This window comes from Dendronephthya gigantea, unplaced genomic scaffold, assembly GCF_004324835.1.
Source record: "Dendronephthya gigantea isolate DGI-Jeju-01 unplaced genomic scaffold, DenGig_1.0 000034F, whole genome shotgun sequence".
Taxonomy (NCBI): Eukaryota; Metazoa; Cnidaria; class Anthozoa; order Malacalcyonacea; family Nephtheidae; genus Dendronephthya; species Dendronephthya gigantea.
This window is the reverse complement of record NW_021163044.1, coordinates 823,128-845,925: the sequence shown is the minus strand read 5'-3', so window position 1 is coordinate 845,925 and position 22,798 is coordinate 823,128. Positions and strand designations below refer to the sequence as shown.

Sequence of the window (22,798 nt, the reverse complement as noted above, 5' to 3'; positions counted from 1 at the left end):
TCCCATTATAGATGACCCATGCACGAGCTTTTTAATCGCGAGTTCTGCATGTATATTATTATTTAGGAACTGCATGGTTGGATTTCTTACACTGGCTACGTAGAACATTCACTCTTCAATACATGATCGATGCATCTTCTTAATTTTTTATATTTCAGACGGTGCAAGAAATGAAATTGTTGGGATTATTGTATTGGCAATTCTCCTTGTCATTTCAGTCGTAGTTATCGCTTATTTAATCTACCGTGCACGTGTTGGTCGTCTCAAATCATCAAGCACTACGAAAAACATGGAGAAGAGCAAGGACAATTCCAAAGATATTTATGAAAATCCTGGAAAAGATGACGTCGACAATTATGAACAAGTGGGAAATGAAAAATCGACGTATACAGCGCTTAAAAGGCCTGGAAAGGAGGAAAATGATGATCATGTCTATAGTCATTTAAATGAAGCGCCCCAAAAATATGAAAATCAGGCGGAAACTGGACTTTAATAACAAGGGCTCTTTTACGACGCATTTGTCGATAAACTACTGATATAGTCATATAGTATAAACTTAAAAGAGCTGTCAAATTAGAAATTTCCAGCCTGAATAAATCGACTATTCGTGCAATGTATACTCCGTACATAACCGAACACAAAAAAATTGACAGTTGAAGTGATTATCATAAGAAGTTGATATAAAATATCAGTGTATAGAATTATACTGACTCGTATTATAACCGTTAAATATAATAAACCGTTAAATATAAATAAGAAAAATGGTACAACTAAGAAATGAATGCATGTGCATGTATGGAATTTACGTAGGTCCCCATGATGTAGTTGACAAAAATAATACTGAAGAATTGACAGTTGAAGTTGATAAAGAGGTGATAAAAACTGAGTTGATATAAAATATCAGTATCGAATTATATACTGACTCGTATACATCCCTGTATTATAACCGTTGAATGATAAAACCAATGATAAAAAAGAGATTCAAATTATCTTCTTCGCTATATATAAACGTCTCGTATCGCACCTTATTACCTAATAACCGCCATGCAGACCAGTGAGGCCCTCAGAAGCTTTTATCACGATATGAAAGAAAAAGATTTTGCAACTATTTTGATAACTGATTTGGCTAAGAGACTACAACTAAATTCATTAAAATGTTGTCTTTGTTCGTTTAAGGGTGCTTAAGGAAGTAATGTAAGAAATGTAAACAAACGATTAAAAACGATTATCACTATAGGTCGATTATCGTTCATTATTCAGTAGCTACATATATACCACGATATACAAGTTATATAACACGATATAGTCAACATATGCTACGCTTGATATATAATTTGAAGTTTTGAATAATACTGACTAGTGTAACCCAAGTATAACTTTTCTAAAATATCTGATGTGAAAGAATGTTATTAATTTGGTTTGGGCATGCAATTATAAAATTAAAAGCAACATTCAGACTTTGCACTGGCTTTCTATGAATATTTATCTTCGCTAGATTGATTTAGTCTCGTCTTCCGCAATCGCAATTCACGAAGTCGTTTTCGGTTATATTTGTATATCTCGTTCTTAATGAAGTATCTTTTTGAAGATGTTTCTCAAGTGCTTTGAGTACAAATTTATAGAGTTGATTGTCAGTCTCTTGTATCTTCATGGTAAGTATTAAACTATATCATTTACGATTTATAACAACTGAATATTTGGCTTAATTCGCACTGATGAACTTATCTGATGAATCTATGTACTGTCGCAATAAAGTGATATCTCAAGAGGTTACTTTCAGTTATACGACATGGACAAAAACCAGCGTCTGAAGTATCTATGAATGACCCTCAGTCTCTCATATTCGAGTACATAACTTTTACGTGATCAGTTAACTAGATATATATTTGTGTATGTATATATAATACACATTACACATAGCTATACATAGATATGCATGCACTATAGAGGTTAAACATGTATGCACTATAGAGGTTAGAAATATATTTGCTGTGAATGTGAAAGTGTTACTGTGTATCGCAGGTGGTGCCCTACTTTTTGTCATTTCGCCGAATTCATTCGCGATGGTTTGATAAAAAAAATTGTGTGCATCCCACAGATCATTCGCCTCAGCATTTTCGAACTTGTGTTTCTCAAGATAGTACTACAAAAATTCTGATGGATGACAATATCAATCCGCAATACCCGACATGCAAAATCTAACGATATGCCAGATAAGCAAGCGCGGTGATGTTCTTTACAGGTGTCGCATGTTTCTTTGTGAAACATGTTAAAACAAGAAAGTGTATCTATGACACAGAACAAATACACGACCAAGGCCCGCTCTGGGGCAGCCTATCTTTTCTTGAACTCTCCAACAACTGTCTGGATCCAGCTGCTCAGTTTCGGTTTCGTAGTGATAATGGCGCCATGTTGAATTTGAAAAGAAAAGGATGTCTTGCTATATATGACAAGCGCGGGATTGATGAAATGTTTTTCGTCTACGTTCCTGCTACCCCAGGAGCTATAAAAGTATCTGCCTGTGCTGACCACCGGGTTATAAAACAAACCTCTTGGGGAGGTTTACGTGGAAAATTTAATTCTGCAGCCAGGTGTGCAGACCCTGATGGATACATGGAGACGAACAAAAGCTGTGTAGACGGAGAGAATAAACGTTTTAATTTTGGTAAGTTTTTGTGCGATCTTTCTGCCTGCCAGGGTTGTCTGAGACGGGTTTCGATAGGACCGCGGAGGATCGCTTAGTAGGGGGGGGGGGATATTCATGTTAGCCGACCGTAAAACAATCAATTTCATCATTCTGCTGTGCATAAATCTCTACACACATAATAAATGAATATAATCAATATATGACACCCCCCTTAAAAAAGTAGGTCTTTTAAGTCCTAAATTAACCAGATCGGACGGGAATGTGATTATATAATTATTAACGATCTTCCATGGCCACAGTAGTTGTTAAAGAGAATAAGAAGCGGAATTCAAATTTGGAAGACCACACACACTCCCTGCATCAATCTTTATTTTCAAGGTTCAGTTACATGTTATGGAGAAACGACAGAGAATGTCGCCTGTCCTAAAGATCAGTTCATGGTGGTAAAAAATGCATCTTACCGTGGATTGTCTTACTCAAAGACATGTGGTTTGAGTGATGATTATAGTTGTACAGTTGATGTAACATGTCTTGTTAAGAAACAATGTGATGGTCAACATGAGTGTAAAATAACTGTGGATGAAACCTTGTTCTCTGATGATCTGTGTCCTGGATTGAAAAAATATCTTTACTTTGAATATCAATGTATTGATACATCAAAACAATATTCATTATGTGGTATGTTTGATTTGGATTGAAGTTGCGTTTGAGCGCTAGTATTTAATGCATGTTTCTCGTGCGAAGTGCAAGAGTGCAAAATAATACTAACTGGGGCCACCCCGTCAAACTTCCAAAACCCAAAAACCTCAAAACCCCAAAAGAATGATTTTTAAAATACGTAAACATTTACTATTTTTGTTTTTGCAGTGGATAACGTGTATCTGTCATACTCATCTCTACCAAACGAGGGTTTTTTACAAATAGATGCAAAATATAATGGAACCAAGACAGTTTGTTGGCAGAGTTTAAAGAACAACGCCAAGGATGTTGTTTGTCGTCAACTGGGTTATACACGAGCATCCTCTGTTGTTAATAAGACTGCTATGTCTAGCATGAAAGAAGTATTTTCTGGAAACATTGACTGCGACGGCAAAGAGCATCACTTGTCTCAATGTTCATTTACAACTTCTCAAAAAAGCTGTTCACAGCTCTCTTACATCAAATGTAAGTATATTCTGGATATGCTGGTGCAGGTTACGTGAACAAATTTGGACTAACATTCCATATTTCAGGTCATATTTGCAACAATCCTCTGTTAGAAGACAAAGAAAGATTTCCAGATTCGTCATTCACTGCCTCAGTTTCTTCAGAAGGTCACAGAGCTTCTGATGCAAGGATATCTAGTGGTAGTTCTTGGTGTGCTCCTGTCTCAGATGATAAACATTATCTTCAAGTCGACTTAGGAAGACTTTACGTGTTTTATGCAATAGCGACATTTGGCGATAGCACTGGCTCTAAATGGGTGACATCATTTAACCTTAATCATACTATTGACCTGGTAAACTGGAGACGAGTACAAGATGGGACGGTAATGTTTTTGTTCTAGTTTGATGTTTTTACTAAACTAGCTATCTTGAATACAAAAGTCTCTAAAAAGCTTATTAGAGACATATTTTTTGTTTAAACAACTAAATCTCTCACAGCCGGCAAATACGCAAAATATTCTTTAGACGGTTTACATTATCATTAGCTTTAGATATTTCAAGAACGGTATAATTAAAAATAAAATAAATATTTACTTAATTTTAAACCTTTTAATAGTTATTTCAAGGCAACAAGAATGCTTACAATGACGCAGCCATAACAAGTTTAAATGTCATAACAACAAGAGCTTTACGGTTTATTCCACTATCAAATGAAGGTCAACCTTGTATGAGAGTTGAGATCTGTGGTGACAGTAAGTTATACATTACTTTATATCCCATCAAGGCTTTAATAAAGAGTTAGCAATGATAATTTAGAAAGGATATTTATCTTATTTTATTTTTATTCTTAAAAGCTTTATATCCAGACCAACTTAGAAACCTCATCGTCTTTAACATCAAGTCACGAAGTGTTGAAATATCGTGGATTGATCCTGAGAATCAAGGATTTACCAACGTATCAAGATTTTGGATTAAAATGAAGAAAAACGACTCACTTATTCTAAATATAACCACGGAAAAATTAAATGAATATAAAATGAATAAGCTCACTCCAGACACAAGTTATGAAATATCTGTAGCTGCTGGAAACAACGATGGTTTTGGCGAAGAGAAAAGTATTATGTTTTCAACACGAGAGGATGGTAAGAATGATCATAACTCGCGATGGAAATTTTAACTGACTGATATTCTGCAAAATAATAACGAATTGTTACCCTGCCTCATTTGTTACATGCTTGAACTCGTCCAAACAAAGAAAATTCGTCTTACGGTTGCCATTTTGATATATTTAGCTCCAGAAGGTCCTCCACTGAACGTCACAGTCACCACAAAAAATTCATCCTCATTATCAGTCACGTGGAATCCTCCTGAAGAAGAGAAAAGAAATGGCGTGATCGTCAATTATACTGTGTGTATCTCACATGAAGAAACTAAACCTTGCTTTAAAGAACATACTACAGAGAAGATGATGTTAGTCATCGACAGTTTGAATGCATCAACCAAATATTATGTTCGTGTTCTTGCAAGTACTAAAGTTGGTCGAGGAAACTACAGTAAAAGTCAGGGAATATTTACAAATGGAGGTAAGATCCGACGTTTATTCTTAAGATCTGCCAATTAGTCGGGAAAGAGTAAACTTCACAACTGACTAAAATTATCATAGAAAAAAATTCCATCTCAGATTGCTAACAAATTTGCATATTTTCCTGCAGAACGAACAGAGATGGCCACAAATAAAACAATAACTACATTAACATTCCCATTACAAAGCCCTTCGGATAATTTTACGTAAGTTATCAGTAAACGTTACTGAACTAATAATATACAAAGAATTTCAGAAGAAACTATTCAGATGTCTATATAACTACAGAATTTTTTTAGGTATTTTTACGTTGTGGCTTTAAGAATAGAAGACAATGACAAACTTTCATCACCCAGCAATTACGATAACAATGATTTAGTAACATACGAAAAAGCTAAAACGTCAGCTAAACCAAAACCTTATATTGCCGCCGTCATAACAAGCAGGGATAAAACTGACATGTTTATACTTGGTGATGGTGGAAATACAAGTTTTCAAACAACACGAAGACGAAGATCAACAACAATTGATTATTATAATGGACCACTGGAGTCTGGAGCAAGTTACAGTATTTTTCAAAGGATTTTTCTTAATGACAAGGTATTACTGGAAATTGATCTTAAATACATGAGGTTACCGAAACATATCGAAAATGGAAAGTTCTACAGATGTAACGCTGTCTCAACTTAATATTTCACTCCAGGATGAATTTTACTCCACGGATTGGAGCCCTGCTTCAACAACAGTTGGAAAGATGACAACATCAGCAACAAACACTCCCAGAACAATCAGAACTGACTCAAGCACCACCACAAGTAAACGTAAATACTTAAAACCTCCTGTGTACAACAAATTTAACTTATACTGTAAAAAAAAGGGAGGTAGTGAATCATTATTCAAAGATTTAAACGAACTTGTTTTCCTTTGTAAAAAGGATAAACAATTCAAAATCGACTGCACGTTGTCTTTACCAGAACTAACGATTTTTTTTATGATCATGTAAATGAACATACTTGTTATGCCCACTACAGAGAGTGATGATAACAATGAAGAAAGCGATAATATTCCAATAATTGCTGGTGCAGCAGGTGGCGGATGTCTTCTTCTTATCCTGGTCATAGTTGTGATCATTCTGTGTAGAAGAAGGTAATCATGTTGAAGTTCTGTTTACGAAAGATCCATCCTCTCGGGGAATGAATGAACTCTGTCCTTCAGTCCTTGCGATTATTTATATCCGAGTATCACAACAATCACGGAATGACGAGGAAGACTGTCACAGAGTGTTTCTATAGAGTGCGTGCGTGAACATGTGAAATATTGTATCAAGTTTCTCTTATATGATGACTCTACCATAGATTATAATGGTGATGATGACGATGACATCTTATTTCTCGACATTTTGACGTAAATACGTCCGTTGTTTTGTGCCTTTTTTTCACTGCTTGAATGTCATCTTGTATTTCAGACGCAAAGACAAAAAAGATCATTACGATGAAGTGGATTATAAACTCGAAGAGAAACCAAGATTTGCTTCACCCGCGATCAACGAGGGATATCTTGATCCTAACGACGGTGATCTTGGTCCCAAAGGGTCGATTGAAGTACAACAAAACCCCACCGTTGCTGGGGCAGATGAAGTAGACGTTAGTCCAGTTCAGGAAGAGAAAACATATCCTTCAGATTTTGCAGCTGGTGATAAAAGTATCTATGGCAACCAAGAAGGTGGGTGAAACAAAGATGGGAGAAGGTGGGGGCATCTTACTAAGACAAAGTTCTCCCTGTCACTGACTATAGGCAGCCAGGCAGTGCTTAATGACAGAATATTGTGTTTGATTAAATGCTCGTTAACTCAAATGTATATTTTGCCAGCTGTTGTTGCGAGGATTCATAATCCTGTTCCTGTTGACGAATTCAGTGATCACGTGAACAACCGGAGACAAAACGATAAAAAAGATTTCAAGCTGGAATTTGAGGTGAAGTGAGAAATTCACAACCATAACACGATTTCATCCAAGCTGTCTTTATCATATTTCTGAAATTAGTTGACATCGTTGTAGTAGCTTTCTAAATATGAACCAACTTTCGTATTCAACTTTTCAGGATTTACCAACTGCCCACATTTCCAAAGGAGACATCTCAAAACGAGCGTTTAACAGACAGAAAAACAGATACGGCAACGCTGTCACGTGTAAGTTAGTTAGATTTAATGTTTTCATATGACGTCGTTAAGATTCAAGAATATCAATAAACGATGGTAATCTTCAGCCATCAACGAGTACTGAATGTTTTCTCTGGTTGTAGATAATGATTCTCGCGTCATTTTGTCTGGTGACGAAAAATCAGATTACATCAATGCTTCGTACATCAACGTGAGTGCAAAAACAATGACGTAGGGTAATGTCTCTACCATGATTCTCTAAATGCTTTTTTAAAAATAATTTGTAGGGATTGGTGGAGAAGAGTTACATCGCTACACAAGGTACAACATAATATGTTGACGAATCTATAACATAATAAGTTGACGAACTTTTTTCATTCAGCCTGGATATTAAAGAGTAATTAAAAAGTATGAAAAAAGACCTGAATGATCGTATTTTACTTAGGACCAAAACCAGCAACAGTGAATGATTTCTGGAGGATGATTTTTGAACACAAATGTCCAACAATTGTCATGTTGACCACATTGAAAGAAATGGCAAAGGTTTTGTATTATCGCAACTTTTATTATACCTAAAGCAAGACTAAACTCATAAAATTAGTAATCTTTCACTGTGTAGATCTTGCTCTAGCGGAATGAAATATGACTTTCTTTTTCACAGGTAAAATGTGAGAAATACTGGCCCGATGACTCTGGTTTGTATGGAGATATCAAAGTGACTGCCAGAAAAACAAGAATATTTGCTGATTACGTTACTCGAATATTCACTGTTGAGAAGGTAACTAACTATAAACACAAATTAGCTCTATAAACTCAGACAAGATGAGTAGATGAATGCTTTTTTAAATGAATCTCTTTAATCCAGGGAGGTGAACAACACGGAGTTCAACAGTTTCATTTCAAAGCATGGCCAGACTTTGGTGTTCCTCACTATCCAACACAGATTTTAACTTTCAGAGGACATTTCAAGTCTTTTCATGAGACTAAAGCTGGGTCAGCTGTCATTCATTGCAGGTAGGAAATTATTAGATTACTGTTAGGGCAGGTTAAGATCGTGAAAATTATGATAGATGAGAGTCTCCCAGGAATGGTTGGGACGGGATAGAAGCGATATTCTAGTGAACGTTTGCCATTAATCCTTTCAACGCAGCGCTGGAGTTGGTCGAACAGGGGTCTTCATTGCTGTGGACAAGATTCTGGATGATCTTGACAAAGAAAAGAAAGATGTGATCGATATCTTTGGCTTTGTGAAGGACATGAGAACAAGACGAATGAACATGGTGCAAACTGCTGTAAGTGTTGGGTGACAGAGCTATTGACTTGTCCATAATCAACTATAGTTAGTATAGCGAAATGAAATGAAATGAAATACCTATGAAGATGTCTGTGACATTTACTCTCTCAAAACCAAACACCAGTCCAATATTGAAACAAGGTTTATTTTGTTTACTATCCAGGATCAATATGTGTTTATTCATGATGCAATCGTTGATCACATCAAGTGTGGAGCGAATGAAGTTCAAGCAACGCATGTGAAATTCGAGATCAAGAAATTATCAGAGCAAACTAACGAAGGCCAGACTGGATTCGAAGAGAAGTTTAAGGTAAGGCAACATTTGATTCAGTTGCAAGTTGGACGCTGATGTCATTTCTATCCACAACTATCATAGGATTAAAAGTAATTTTGAGTAGATATATAGCTCGTTGCCACAGTGTATGTGAAGGACTCTTCAATAAATGCAAGATATTCTTCCTTGTCAACAGCGTTTGAACACAGTCTCACCGAAGTTGATGGAAGATCAATGCGAAGCAGGACTTTTGGAGGAGAACAAGAAGAAGAATCGAAAGGAACACATTTATCCATGTAGGTTAAAATGTGTTTTTATTTTAAAATTTCCATTTTAATATTTTGTGTTTATCTTTCTGTTCCAGCTGAGTCTGGTCGTGCTTGTCTCAGTCATATTGAAAATGTCGCGAACTCGGATTATATAAATGCTTGTTTTGTCGATGTGAGTTTATTATTATGGTAACCGAGTAACTAGTGAAAGAAATATCGCAGTGACGAAAACCCTTTTGAAACCGATTCATCTAAATAGGGTTATCTTGGCAAGAATTATTTTATTGCTACACAAACACCTCTGAAGGAGACGATTAACGACTTTTGGAGGATGGTGACAAAATATTGTTCGTCAACAATCGTCATGTTGAATCAGTTGGGTGAAGACGAGGTCAGTAGACAATTGGGTTCTTCAGTCCCAACTGAGGAATCTGTCAAGTCTGTTCTCTATCACCACATCAGCATGCTTGTTCTTCGGGAAAATTTGGGATCCCTTGATGCTTGCTATTGTGAAGCCCACTGCTAATTCTTCACTTTAAATCGTGCTAATACAATTGTTATCATTCAAGGAATACCCAATGTTTTGGCCAACCCAGAGAGCTAAACCACAGTCATTTGGAACCACCACAGTAATGTTGGATTCTTTCGTCAAAAAAGAAAATATTGTTGTTAGAAAATTCATCGTTTCACCCTCAGCGGTATGTATTATCAGTACTCGATTGTATCTCAAACATTATCATCCTGATGAACACTTGATTTGAACTTTCTTCTATACACGACCAGGATTTGAAAAATGGTCACATGCTAAGATTGGTTCAATACATGACGTGGCCAGACCATGGAGTTCCAAAAAATGTTAACGATCTTGTGAAACTTTCGTCTGAAGTTGAAGACGCAAAAAGAGCAGCAGAAAAGAAGGGACCAATCATTGTTGTTTGCAGGTATGGAATTATATACAATTGTGACTTTTTACTGGAATTAATATATTAGTTAATTAATCGGTCAATTAAGAATCAATTAACGAGTATTTGTCAATTAGTTTAAGCAATTTAATATATTTTCTAGCGATGGTGCTGGAAGAAGTGGAACGTACATTGCAATTTCTAATCTTGTGGACAGAGTGAAAGTTGTTCAAGTCATGGACGTCTTTCAGTGCATCAAATTGATCCGTGCAAAGCGTCCACAGTTCGTTGAGACCGCGGTAAGTTAACGCAGAATGAACTATTCCAATCAGTCGCAGTTCTAATGAAACTATACTGTGCATAAAGCTACATCAAGGCAAAATTATTCACACGAGAAAACCAGTTGATTCAGTTCGTGTTTTCTCCCGTTTTAGGCTCAATTCAAGCTCTGTTATGAAGCCGTTTCAGCTGTTTTGAATTCCTTTAATGAATATTCAAACTTTAGCGATACTCAGACTCAGTAACACAGCAAAATCAGCACTTCGGAATCAGCTAGTTAAATACTTAGGTATATAACCGCTTAGTTTTAATTTAATCATCATGGGAATTAGGAAAAGACCAAGGACATGCAGTTCATAAGATATTATTGAGATAATGAAAATAGAAACCTCCATATATTTTGAAGATCAGGCTAAAATATATCGCCTGATGAATTTATGTATACCATCTGACGAGTCAGTTGAATAATATCAACATTTGGGGATTTTTTCCACCGTATGACAGCGAGATCGTAGCGTACATTATTGTTCCTGGGCACTCAACTATAGCACTAATGAATACGCTGCATTTCGTAACAATTAAAGAGGAAAACAGACCTTAGAAATAGAGTTTCCTTGGAAATCTAAATATCGTCTATAGCATTAGCGATTGTTGGCTTATATTTCATGTCCTAAATCAACACATCGACTGTCATTCATAATATATCCATGTCACTTTCAAATTGCTTTTGAAAAATATAACAGAGTTGTATGGTAGAACTCAGCAGGAATTAGTTCAAGAATGTCAGAACTTTCGTTTAACCTTTTGAATTATGAAAGCAGCATTCAGACTTCATGCTGAGTTTCTATGAATATTTATCTTGGTCAAACAGAATTAATCTCCTCTTCCGTCTTCGCCGTTCACTAAAGACGTTTCCTTGCACAACTAAATCATGTAATATATCGCAATCTTTATGAAGTGTCGCCTCAATTAATTGATAAGATGTTAGTCATGTGTTGCAAATGGGAGTTGACAGGGATTATTGTCATCCTTGTGTATCTTCAGGGTGAGTATAAGCTGTTAAGGCAACCAGGAACTATTTGAGAATGGACTATAAGTATTGTCGCGATTGAATTTGTGTTTCACAAAGAAGCCTTTAAAGAGTTCTTTGGGCTCGATTTATATTCAGAGCCGATAAAAATCAGTTTGGGGAACGAACTTGGGGAAAGAGAAGACTTGTACGCTAATATGGTTCGTCTTGACTGTATATGTTTGGTAGCCTAAAAGTGTAACAAGTGTTCAGAGTCAGACGATATTTGCCAGCATATATAAGTATACTGATTATTAGAATGACTATGGCTACCTGACGAATATATGTGACCCTTCTTTCGCCATGAATTAAACCTGCTGAGACATCACTTACGTCTACTGACTGATGATTTAACTGGCTGATCTACGCAAGATGTGCTCAGTAACTTACTTCTAACTTCATGACGTCTATAAAACTAGCGATCCGCAAACACTGCATGCATGGTGCACTTATCACACAATATATTCTACTAGCAGTGATTTTTTAAGGACATTGCGATCTCGAATTGGGTTCTGTCTGTGTGGGCTTTACATGAAAGCTCGCGTTAATCACACGCAAAGAGCAATTTTGCTCTGAGCGCAAAATTTCCTCTAGAGGCTAGTTTCCACTCAGGAAAATTCTCCTTTGGATCGGACAGCACTGAGAAGTTTCCTTTGTATAAACGCCGCCTGAGAACTCATCGACAAAGGAAATTTTCCTGTCTGTTCCGAACCAAAGGAGATTTTTCCTGAGTGGAAACTAGCCTTAGTAGAGAACGTTTTTTAAAGGTTGTTAGAGATATTCTCAATACGCCATATTCGGGACATTTTTATTTAATAATCAGAAAATATTGTTTGCCGTTTTGGCAGTACCAGGTAGGTCAAATGCTTACTGGCCGGATTTATATAATTATACATTTATACTAGAGACAGATGATCCATCGGATCCGTCTGAACTAGAACACGAACTATATTTCGCTTGCCCAAGTTCGTCTAGATGGATGATCCGTTTCTAGAATAAATCGGGTCACTGGATCCACACGGTATTTTGTAATTTTCCAGGTGTTGCTGGTTTCTTTGTGAAACATATCAAGACAGGAATGTGTATCAATGACACAGCACGAATACAGTCAGAAGGCGCGCTCTGGGGCAACGTATCTTTTCTTGAACTCTCCAACAACTGTCTGGATCCAGCTGCTCAGTTTCGGTTTCGTGGTAATGGCGCCATGTTGAATTTAAAAAGACAAGGATGTCTTGTTATATTTCATAAAAAGAATCAAGATGTAATATTTTACGTCTACGTTCCTGCCACCCCAGAAATTAAAAAATCATCTGCCTGTGCTAACAAACGGGTTATAGAACAAACGTCTTGGGGAGGTTTACGTGGCTTTTATAATTCTGCAGCCAGGTGTGCAGACCCTGATGGATACATAAACACGACCACAAGCTGTTTAGACGGGGAGAATAAACGTTTTATTTTTGGTAGGTTTCTGTGCGATCTTTTCTGCCTGTCAGTGTTGCAATTGTCTGAGACGGATTTAATTTCGATAGTAGTCAAGGGCCGCGGAGGATTGTTAAGTGGGGGGTGGGAACATATTCATGTAAAGCCTGGTTTCCATATGACGCAGACCTGTCGCCGACTCATTGTCTGTAATCATCCAAGGAGAAAATGATTTCAGAAAGACAAAAGATTTCACTCATCAATAATCACCGACAATAATACTTTGCCGATCGTCGGGTCATATGGAAACAAGGCTTTGGCAGACCGTAAAAATAATCAATTTCAAAATATACCAATAAGTAATAATGCTGAAGAACGATAGAGAGATTACTTCATAGTTGTGAAAAATCTCAACACGAACATGTGAGCGTAGCCAACGAGTAAGTTATTTCATCGAGTGGATAATAAAAAGCGTAGAAACCAAGCCAACCATGAAGTAATTTGTTAGCTATTAAACGTGTAAAGAGATCAATTTGACAACGAAACGCTTTTAATATACAAAAACACAGCGAGCAACAAAAATGGAAATTTTATGCATCAAAACATATTTATTACTGTTCAGTTTCTTTGTAATTTTGTTCAGTTGAAGTTAAATATTCTTTCAGAAAGATTTGATAATGTGCTGAATGTAATATCCTATATTTTGACGCCATCGTATTTCACGATTTAAAATACAATTTGAAATACGATTTTTATTTCATCATTCTCCTGTGCATAAATCTCTATACCCATAATAAATGAATATATGCCCCTCCCCTTAACGATCTTCCGTGGCCGCAGTAGTTGTTAAAGAGGATAAGAAGCGGATTTCAAATTTGGAAGACCACACACAGTCCCTGCATCAATTTTTATTTTCAAGGTTCAGTGACATGTTATGGAAAAACTACAGAGAATGCCGCCTGTCCTAAAGATCAGTCCATGGTGGTCAAAACTGCATCTTACCGTGGATTGTCTGACTCAAAGACATGTGGTTTGAGTGATGATTATAGTTGTACAGTTGATGTAACATGTCTTGTTAAGAAACAATGTGATGGTCAACATGAGTGTAAAATAACTGTGAATGAAACCTTGTTCTCTGATGATCTGTGTCCTGGATTGAAAAAATATCTTTACTTTGAATATCAATGTATTGATAAATCAAAACAATACTCATTATGTGGTATGTTTGATTGACAATTTGAAGTTGCGTTGGAGCAATAATGACTACCTTAGGCTTAACGCTTTAGGCTGGTTTTCATATAGCATAATTCATCACAATTCGTCTCTTGTCTGAAGTGAAAAAGCATCCAAAAATGCGCGATCTATAATTACTGGTGTCTTTGAAAAAACGAAAAGGAATTCTTGGTTGAACACTACATGTTAAAACATTTACAGCATTTTATTTTGCAGTGGATAACGTGCATTTGTCTGACTCATCTCTACCAAAAGAGGGTTTTATACAAATAGATGAGAATTATAATGGAACCAAGACAGTTTGTTGGCAGAGTTTAAAGAACAACGCCAAGGATGTTGTTTGTCGTCAACTGGGTTATACACGAGCATCCTCTGTCCTTAATAAGACTGCTATGTCTAGCACGAAAGAAGTATTTTCTGGAAGCATTGACTGTGATGGCAAAGAGCATCACTTGTCTCAATGTTCACTTACAAATTCTCAAAAAAGCTGTTCAAAGCTCTCTTACATCAAATGTAAGCTAGTATATTCTGGATAATTATGCTGGTGCAGGTTACGTGAACAAATATGGATTAACATTCTTTATTTCAGGTCATATTTGCAACAATCCTTTGTTAGAAGACAAAGAAAGATTTCCAGATTCGTCATTCACTGCCTCAGTTTCTTCAGAAGGTCACAGAGCTTCTGATGCAAGGATATCTAGCGGTAGTTCTTGGTGTGCTCCTGTCTCAGATGATAAACATTATCTTCAAGTGGACCTAGGAAGACTTTATGTGTTATATGCTATAGCGACATTTGGCGATACCACTGGCTCTAAATGGTTGACATCATTTAACCTTCATTACACTGTTGACCTGATAAACTGGAGACGAGTACAAAACGGGACGGTAATGTTTTTGTTCTAGTTTGATGTTTTTAACAAGAAAATAAATATCGCGTAGTTGATTGGAGCTTATAAAAGCACAGGATAAAAACGGCAAACTCCACTGAAATATTTCTTGTTTCAACAACTAAATCTCTCATAGCAAAACATTTTTAGACGGGTTCACGTTATTATGCATTAGCTTTAGATATTTCAAGAACAATATAATTAAATCATTTAAAATTAATGTTAACTTTTCGGAAATACATATTTCTGTTGTATTCAAAACACGAGAATAAGCGTTTTATCACATTCGTTTGATAATGTTGTCGACCAGTAAATTTGCTCGATGTATAAAATGCTAACTAGGATGAAACATTACATAAAGAATACTAATGAACGTGACATATGATATGTCTCATCCTATAAAGCCACCACATGAATTATTAATTAGTTTTTGAAACACTTTTTCATAGATATTTCAAGGCAACAAGAATGCTTTCAATGACGCAGCCATAAGAAGTTTAAATGACACAACAACAAGAGCTTTACGGTTTATGCCATTATCAACTGCAACTCAACCTTGTATGAGAATTGAGATTTGTGGTCGCAGTAAGTTATACATTACCGTTTATAATTATCCCATCAAGGCTTTAATAAACAGTCGGCAGAAAGGATATTTATCTCATTTTATTTTTATTCTTAACAGGCTTATATCCAGACCAACCTAGAAACATTACTTTCGTGAACATAAAGTCACGAAGTGCTGAAATATCGTGGCAAGATCCTGAGAATGAAGGATTTACTGCTGTCTCACGATATTGGATCAAATTGAAGAAGAATGATAGCATTCTCGTGTTGAATATCACCACAGAAAATAGAATGAACTATCAAATAGATAAGCTCACTCCATTCACAAACTATAAAATATATTTAGCTGCTGGAAATAACGATGGTTTTAGTAAAGAGATTGAGATTATGTTCTCCACACGTCAGGACGGTAAGAATGATGCATGGACAAAAATATCTTTGACGTACTGTGAGAATATCTTCCATTTCGCGGATTTCATTTTTTTGCAAACAAGTTCATAAAAAGGTACTCTAAAGTATACATATCATTTGACTTTTTTTAATGATTCTGAGAGAAATAATTTAGCCGAATTTCCATGATTTCCATTTTCATTTTTCACAACGCTACAAATAAAGGAATGCAGCAACCCTGGACATGACAAATCTTAACTAGTTTGTTAAATACACACAAACACGCACACACACCTTCAACCGAAGAAAGGTTTAGGAAACAACTTACATTTGTCTATTTAGCTCCAGAAGGTCCTCCACTGAACGTCAAAGTCACTGCAGAAAGTTCATCCTCACTATCAGTCACGTGGGATCCTCCTGAAGAAGAGAAAAGAAATGGCGTGATCGTCAATTATACTGTGTGTATCTCACATGAAGAAACTAAACCTTGCTTTAAAGAACATACTACAAAGATGATGATGTTAGTCATCGACAATTTGAATGCATCAACCAAATATTTTGTTCGTGTTCTTGCAAGTACTAAAGTTGGTCGAGGAAACTACAGTAAAAGTCAGGGAATATTTACAAATGGAGGTAAGATCCGTCGTTTCACAAAGTAAAATTCTTACAGTCAAAAATTTCATCTCAGATCACCAACGAATTTACATATTTTCCCGCAGAAGGAACAAAGATGGCCACAAATAGAACAGAAACTACATTAACTTTCTCGTTACAAATCCCTTCAGAAAATTTTACGTAAGTTCAAACGTTCGTAAAGCAATATTACAGAGAATTGCATTGCATGAATGAAATAAATTGGATGACCAACTACAGTCTTTGTGTCTTACTGAACAAACGGAATATGTTTTAGGTATTTTTACGTAGTAGCTTTGAAACTGAGAAAAAGCAGCGACAGTCTTCGACCATCCAGCAGTTACAATGATCTAGTGACGTACAAAGAAGCTAAAACGTCAGCTGAACCAAAACCTTATATTGCTGCCGTCATAACAAGCAGAAATAAAACCATGTTTATACTTGGTGATGGTGGAAATACAAGTTTTCAAACAACACGAAAACGAAGGTCAACAACAAATGATTATTATAATGGACCACTGGAGTCTGGAGCGAGTTACAGTATTTTTCAAAGGATCTTTCTTGATGACAAGGTATTGCTGGAAATTTATCTTAAGTGAGGTTATCGAAACACATTGAAGATAGAAACTTCTACAGATGTTAACGCAGTCTCACCTTAATATTTCACTCCAGGGTGAATTTTACTCCACGGATTGGAGCCCTGCTTCAGCAACAGTCACAACAAGCAATCCCACAACAAGCACAAGTAATTATTTTATGGTGAAAAAGATATGTGCAGAAGTTTTTGAACGAACTTCATCCCCTTTGTAAAAAGGCTAAGCAATTCAAGACAATTTAAAATCGCCGGATTAACGTTATAGGACTAAGGATATTTTTGTTTATGATCATGTAGAGAGTGAAGAAAGCAATAATATTCCAATGATTGCTGGTGCAGTGGCTGGTGGTTGTGTTCTTTTCATCCTGGTTATAGTTGTGATCATTCTGTATAGAAGGTAATCATTTTCAAGATCAGATTACGAAAAGATCGTTAGTGCAGGGGAACGATCTCGATTCCCCAGTTCCAATCATTATTTACATCTAAGTATCACGACACCTTTCAAGGCTTTCAAATAGATTAGTTTCATAGAGTGTTCGAGTGAAGAAATTGTATCATGTCTCTGTGAGGAGAGCTCTAAAATGGATTATATAATAGATTAATAGGCGCTTTAAAAACGTTTTATTCCTCAACGTTCCGATTGTGCGCATTGCTGTTTTACGCTCTCTGCTTGAATGTCATCTTGTATTTCAGACGCAAGAGCAAGAAAGATTCAGAACCATATTTTGAAATGGAAGAGAAACCAAAAGTTGCTCCACCTGCGATCAACGAAGCATATCTTGATTCTAACGACAGATATCTCGGTCCCAACAGCTCTACTGAAGTACAACCGAACCCCACCGTTGCAGATGAAGTAGATGCGGGTAATCCAGTAGAGGAGAAAAAGATAGATCCTTCAAATCTTGCTGCTGCTAATAAAAATATCTATGATAACCAAGAAGGTGGGTGAGACTAATTGTTCCTTACTGCGACGCCAAAGTCAGAGGTTGCTCTCTCTCGTTACACCAGGGGACACCCCACCCTAACCCCAGGACCCTAATGGGGAAAGGTGGAGGCACCTTACTAAAACAAACTTAACAAAGTTCTCCCTGTCACTGACTATAGGCAACCAGTTAGCGCTTAATTACAGAATATTGTATTTCGTTAAATCCTCATTAACTCAAATGCATATTTTCCCAGCTGTTGTTGCGAGGATTCATAATCCTGTTCCTGTTGACGAATTCAGTGATCACGTGAACAACCTGAGACAAAACGATAGAAAAGGTTTCAAGCTGGAATTTGAGGTGAAGTGAGAAATTCACTACCATAACATGATTTCTTTATCATAATTCTCAAACCATTTAGCGTCATTGTTATAGCTTTCTAAATTTAACCCAACTTTCCTATTCAACTTTTCAGGATTTGCCAAATGCGAACATTTCCAACGGAGATATTTCAAAACGAGCGTTTAATCGACCGAAAAACAGATACGGCAACGCAGTCACATGTAAGTTAGTTAGACTTGATGTTTTGAAGACATCGTCAAGATTCAAGAATATCAATGAACGATGGTAATCTTCAGCCATCAACGAGTACTGAACGTTTTCTCTGGTTGTAGATAATGATTCTCGTGTCATTTTGTCTGGTGACGAAAAATCAGATTACATCAATGCTTCGTACATCAACGTGAGTGCAAAAACAATGACGTATGAAGAGGTCTGACCAACGCGTTATTCCTAATACTTGATATGTAATGATGTGTAATTATTTCTAGGGATTGGTAGCGAAATATTACATCGCCACACAAGGTACAACGAAGACCGCAATGAATATCACGCATTCATTAAAAACATTATTCACAACGTTTCATTCTCTTGAAGTGGCATGAAAAATACAACTGTAATTTCTTCTTTCAGCTGGCCCAAATACTAGAGTGTAAATATCTGAGTTAACGTATTTTACTTAGGACCAAAACCAGCAACAGTGAATGATTTCTGGAGGATGATTTTTGAACAAAAATGTCCAACAATTGTCATGTTGACCACATTGAAAGAAATGGGAAAGGTTTTTTATTATGACATTTTACCATCAGACAGCTATGTAAAAACTACAGTTACATAAAAATTTCAAATTAATCTCTGGAAAAATGAAATACGACTTTCTTTTTCACAGGTAAAATGTGAGAAATACTGGCCCGATGACTCTGGTTTGTATGGAGATATCAAAGTGACAGCCAAAGAAACAAGAACATTTGCTGACTACGTTACTCGCCTATTCACTGTTGAGAAGGTAACTAACTATAAACACAAATTAGCTCTATTAACTCAGACAAGATGAGTAAATGAATGCTTTTTTAAATTAATCTCTTTAATCCAGGGGGGTGACCAACACAGAGTTCAACAGTTTCACTTCAAAGCATGGCCAGACTATGGTGTTCCTTACTATCCAACACAGATTTTAACTTTCAGAGGACATTTCAAGTCTTTTCATGAGACTAAAACTGAACCAGCTGTCATTCATTGCAGGTAGGAAATTAGTATATTACTATTAGAGCAAGTGATGAAGATTGTGAAAATTATGATAGATGAGAGTTGCCCAGGAATGGTTGGGACGGGATAAAAGCGATATTCTAGTGAACGTTTACCATTAATACTTTCAACACAGCGCCGGAGTTGGTCGAACAGGAGTGTTCATTGCTGTGGACAAGATTCTGGATGATCTTGACAAAGAAAAGGAAGATGTGATCGATATCTTTGGCTTTGTGAAAGACATGAGAACAAGACGAATGAACATGGTACAAACTGCTGTAAGTGTTAGGTAGCAGAGCTATTGACTTGTCCATAATCAGCCACTGTTAGTATAGCGAAATGAAGTGAAAAGAAACACCAATCAAGATGCCTGTGACATTCACTCTCTCAAAACCAAACACCAGCCCAATATTGAAACAAGGTTTATTTTGTTTACTATCCAGGATCAATATGTGTTTATTCATGATGCAATCGTTGATCACATCAAGTGTGGAGCGAATGAAGTTCAAGCAACGCATGTGAAATTCGAGATCAAGAAATTATCAGAGCAAACTAAGGAAGGCCAGACTGGATTCGAAGAGAAATTTAAGGTAAAGCAACATTTGATTCAGTTGCAAGTTGGACGCTGTTGTTCATTTCTATCCACAACTATCAGGGGATTAAAAGAAATTGTGAGAAATCAGATCAGTTCGTTGCCACAGTGTAAATAAGGACTCATTTCAAAACTTATAACATTATATGCAAGATATTCTTCCTTGTCAACAGCGTTTGAACACAGTCTCACCGAAGTTGATGGAAGATCAATGCGAAGCAGGACTTTTGGAGGAGAACAAGAAAAAGAATCGAAAGGAACACATTTATCCATGTAGGTTAAAATGTGTTTTAATTTGAAGTGTTGCATGATAATATTTTGTGTTTATCTTTCTGTTCCAGCTGAGTCTGGTCGTGCTTGTCTGAGTCATCTTGAAAATGTCGCGAATTCGGATTATATAAATGCTTGTTTTGTCGATGTGAGTTTATTATTATGGTAACCGAGTAAATAGTAAAATAAATATCGAAAGTGACGAAAACCCTTTCGAAACCGATTTATCTAAATAGGGTTATCTTGGCAAGAATTATTTTATTGCTACACAAACACCTCTGAAGGAGACGATTAACGACTTTTGGAGGATGGTGACAAAATATTGTTCGTCAACAATCGTCATGTTGAATCAGTTGGGTGAAGACGAGGTCAGTTGACAATTGTGTCCATCCTAACTGAGGAATCTGTCAAGTCATTGGAGAAATAAATCATTAATCATTAAAAATTCTTGTCCTTGAGTAAATATTGGGATTTTCCTTTATCTTTGCTACTGTGAAGGTCCAACAATGTTCCCTACTAATTCTTCACTTTAAATCGTGTTAACACAATTTTTATCATTAAAGGAATACCCAATGTTTTGGCCAACCCAGAGAGCTAAACCACAGTCATTTGGAACCACCACAGTAATGTTGGATTCTTTCGTCAAAAAAGAAAATATTGTTGTTAGAAAATTCATCGTTTCACCCTCAGCGGTATGTATCATCAGTACAGCTCGATTATATCACAAACATTATCATAAATGACGGGTTCACTGCTAATAATGATTGATTTGAACTTTCTTCTATACGCGACCAGGATTTGAAAAATGGTCACATGGTAAGATTGGTTCAGTACATGACGTGGCCAGACCATGGAGTACCAGAAAATGTTAACGATATTGTGAAACTTTTGTCTGAAGTTGAAGACGCAAAAAGAGCAGCAGAAAAGAAGGGACCAATCATTGTTGTTTGCAGGTACTTTTTACTGGAATTAATATATTAAGAATCAATTAATCGGTCAATTAAGAATCAATTAACGAGTATTTGTCAATTAGTTTAAGCAATTTAATTTATTTTCTAGCGATGGTGCTGGAAGAAGTGGAACGTACATTGCAATTTCTAATCTTGTGGACAGAGTGAAAGTTGTTCAAGTCATTGACGTCTTTCAGTGCATCAAATTGATCCGTGCAAAGCGTCCACAGTTCGTTGAGACCGCGGTAAGTTAACGCACAAAATAAACTATTTTTCAATTGTGCTTCTAATAAAATGATTTAAAGTAAGATGAAGGTAACATTGACAGTGAATAGATGTTGTTTGTTCCTACTTTCAGACTCAATTCAAGCTCTGTTATGAAGCCGTTTCAGCTGTTTTGAATTCCTTTAATGAATACTCAAACTTTGGTAATACTTAAAGAGTAACTAGGCTAGTTATATGTATTGGAGTCACTATACCACAAAGATCACTTACATTGCATCATTTATAACCCAAATAACTTGTACAGTTAAACATTTTAGTCCGTCAAACTAGTATATAATTCTGAACCATTTCCGTACGTAGACGACGTTAAATTTATAGGCATCTTCCACGAGTAACTTATTAATTAAAAATAGCACAACATATGCCAGGCATTATAACATTAAGAATGATAGAATGAATATTCTACGACAGTTGCATGTAACCTTTCTTGAGGCAAGAGAATCCAGAGGGTTTATCGGTTTAATCAAACCTCGTAAGTCGTAACACAAGATATAGTTCGCTGTTCGCATTGTATTCACTATATAGCGCCATAATATAATTATATAAACGTACCACTAAATTAGAATAAAAAATTGCGACTTTAAACAAGTTTAAATACTTTATTTGTAACAATATTTAATAACAAATATGAAATAAACACAGAAACATCGAAGAAAATGCTGTATATACTCACCCAATAAGCCATGTGAACGCCTTGCTTCGGTCATTCAAAGTCTTCATCTCGCTCTAGTTCTCCTTTCTTCTCGATTTTGCACGCTCCGAGTGTTCGTTTGATCAGTTTAGTTCCAGAATACATAGTAAGGCAAGTATTCTTTACGATATTTGCTACATATTCATGTCGCAAGTGAAAAAGA

The 22,798-nt window shown here is 36.2% G+C and overlaps 3 protein-coding genes and 1 long non-coding RNA gene across 5 annotated transcripts in view; 3 read left to right on the top strand and 1 right to left on the bottom strand.

Moving 5' to 3' along the window:
- LOC114525468 overlaps positions 1 to 880 on the top strand; it is a 6,272-nt gene extending 5,392 nt beyond the window's left edge. Inside the window, exon 12 of the mRNA XM_028546832.1 lies at positions 159 to 880. The gene's annotated coding sequence lies outside the window, so the exon portion shown is untranslated. The remainder of the gene's footprint in view (positions 1 to 158) is intronic.
- LOC114525470 overlaps positions 1 to 22,743 on the bottom strand; it is a 27,776-nt gene extending 5,033 nt beyond the window's left edge. The window contains exons 1-2 of the long non-coding RNA XR_003687194.1: positions 22,618 to 22,743; positions 5,062 to 5,159 (exon numbers count right to left, since the gene is read on the bottom strand). This is a non-coding gene — a long non-coding RNA (uncharacterized LOC114525470). The remainder of the gene's footprint in view (positions 1 to 5,061; positions 5,160 to 22,617) is intronic.
- LOC114525462 (receptor-type tyrosine-protein phosphatase F-like) lies at positions 1,522 to 11,251 on the top strand. 2 transcript variants are annotated; one of them, XM_028546824.1, is made up of 29 exons: positions 1,522 to 1,652; positions 2,243 to 2,665; positions 3,026 to 3,325; positions 3,515 to 3,811; positions 3,880 to 4,175; positions 4,409 to 4,544; positions 4,647 to 4,934; positions 5,085 to 5,375; positions 5,505 to 5,580; positions 5,674 to 5,974; positions 6,078 to 6,189; positions 6,406 to 6,520; positions 6,840 to 7,096; positions 7,244 to 7,347; positions 7,475 to 7,562; positions 7,676 to 7,743; positions 7,820 to 7,853; positions 7,978 to 8,075; positions 8,194 to 8,310; positions 8,398 to 8,546; positions 8,683 to 8,824; positions 8,990 to 9,136; positions 9,297 to 9,396; positions 9,465 to 9,541; positions 9,629 to 9,760; positions 9,939 to 10,067; positions 10,153 to 10,310; positions 10,435 to 10,570; positions 10,706 to 11,251. In XM_028546824.1, exons 1-29 carry the CDS (start codon positions 1,589 to 1,591, stop codon positions 10,793 to 10,795), a joined length of 4,725 nt encoding a protein of 1,574 aa, XP_028402625.1. In that variant the 5' UTR covers positions 1,522 to 1,588; the 3' UTR covers positions 10,796 to 11,251. The 2 variants fall into 2 exon arrangements, with proteins under 2 accessions (XP_028402625.1, XP_028402624.1); XM_028546823.1 differs by having other exon boundaries at positions 6,078 to 6,195.
- On the top strand, positions 11,442 to 22,519 carry LOC114525464 (receptor-type tyrosine-protein phosphatase F-like). The gene is made up of 29 exons (XM_028546825.1): positions 11,442 to 11,595; positions 12,660 to 13,079; positions 13,958 to 14,257; positions 14,488 to 14,784; positions 14,861 to 15,156; positions 15,608 to 15,743; positions 15,841 to 16,131; positions 16,455 to 16,745; positions 16,832 to 16,907; positions 17,023 to 17,317; positions 17,418 to 17,490; positions 17,638 to 17,737; positions 18,034 to 18,281; positions 18,520 to 18,623; positions 18,739 to 18,826; positions 18,938 to 19,005; positions 19,094 to 19,127; positions 19,286 to 19,383; positions 19,492 to 19,608; positions 19,696 to 19,844; positions 19,984 to 20,125; positions 20,291 to 20,437; positions 20,613 to 20,712; positions 20,781 to 20,857; positions 20,946 to 21,077; positions 21,273 to 21,401; positions 21,505 to 21,662; positions 21,769 to 21,904; positions 22,018 to 22,519. Exons 1-29 carry the CDS (start codon positions 11,532 to 11,534, stop codon positions 22,096 to 22,098), a joined length of 4,647 nt encoding a protein of 1,548 aa, XP_028402626.1. The 5' UTR covers positions 11,442 to 11,531; the 3' UTR covers positions 22,099 to 22,519.
- Positions 22,744 to 22,798: the final 55 nt, after the last annotated feature.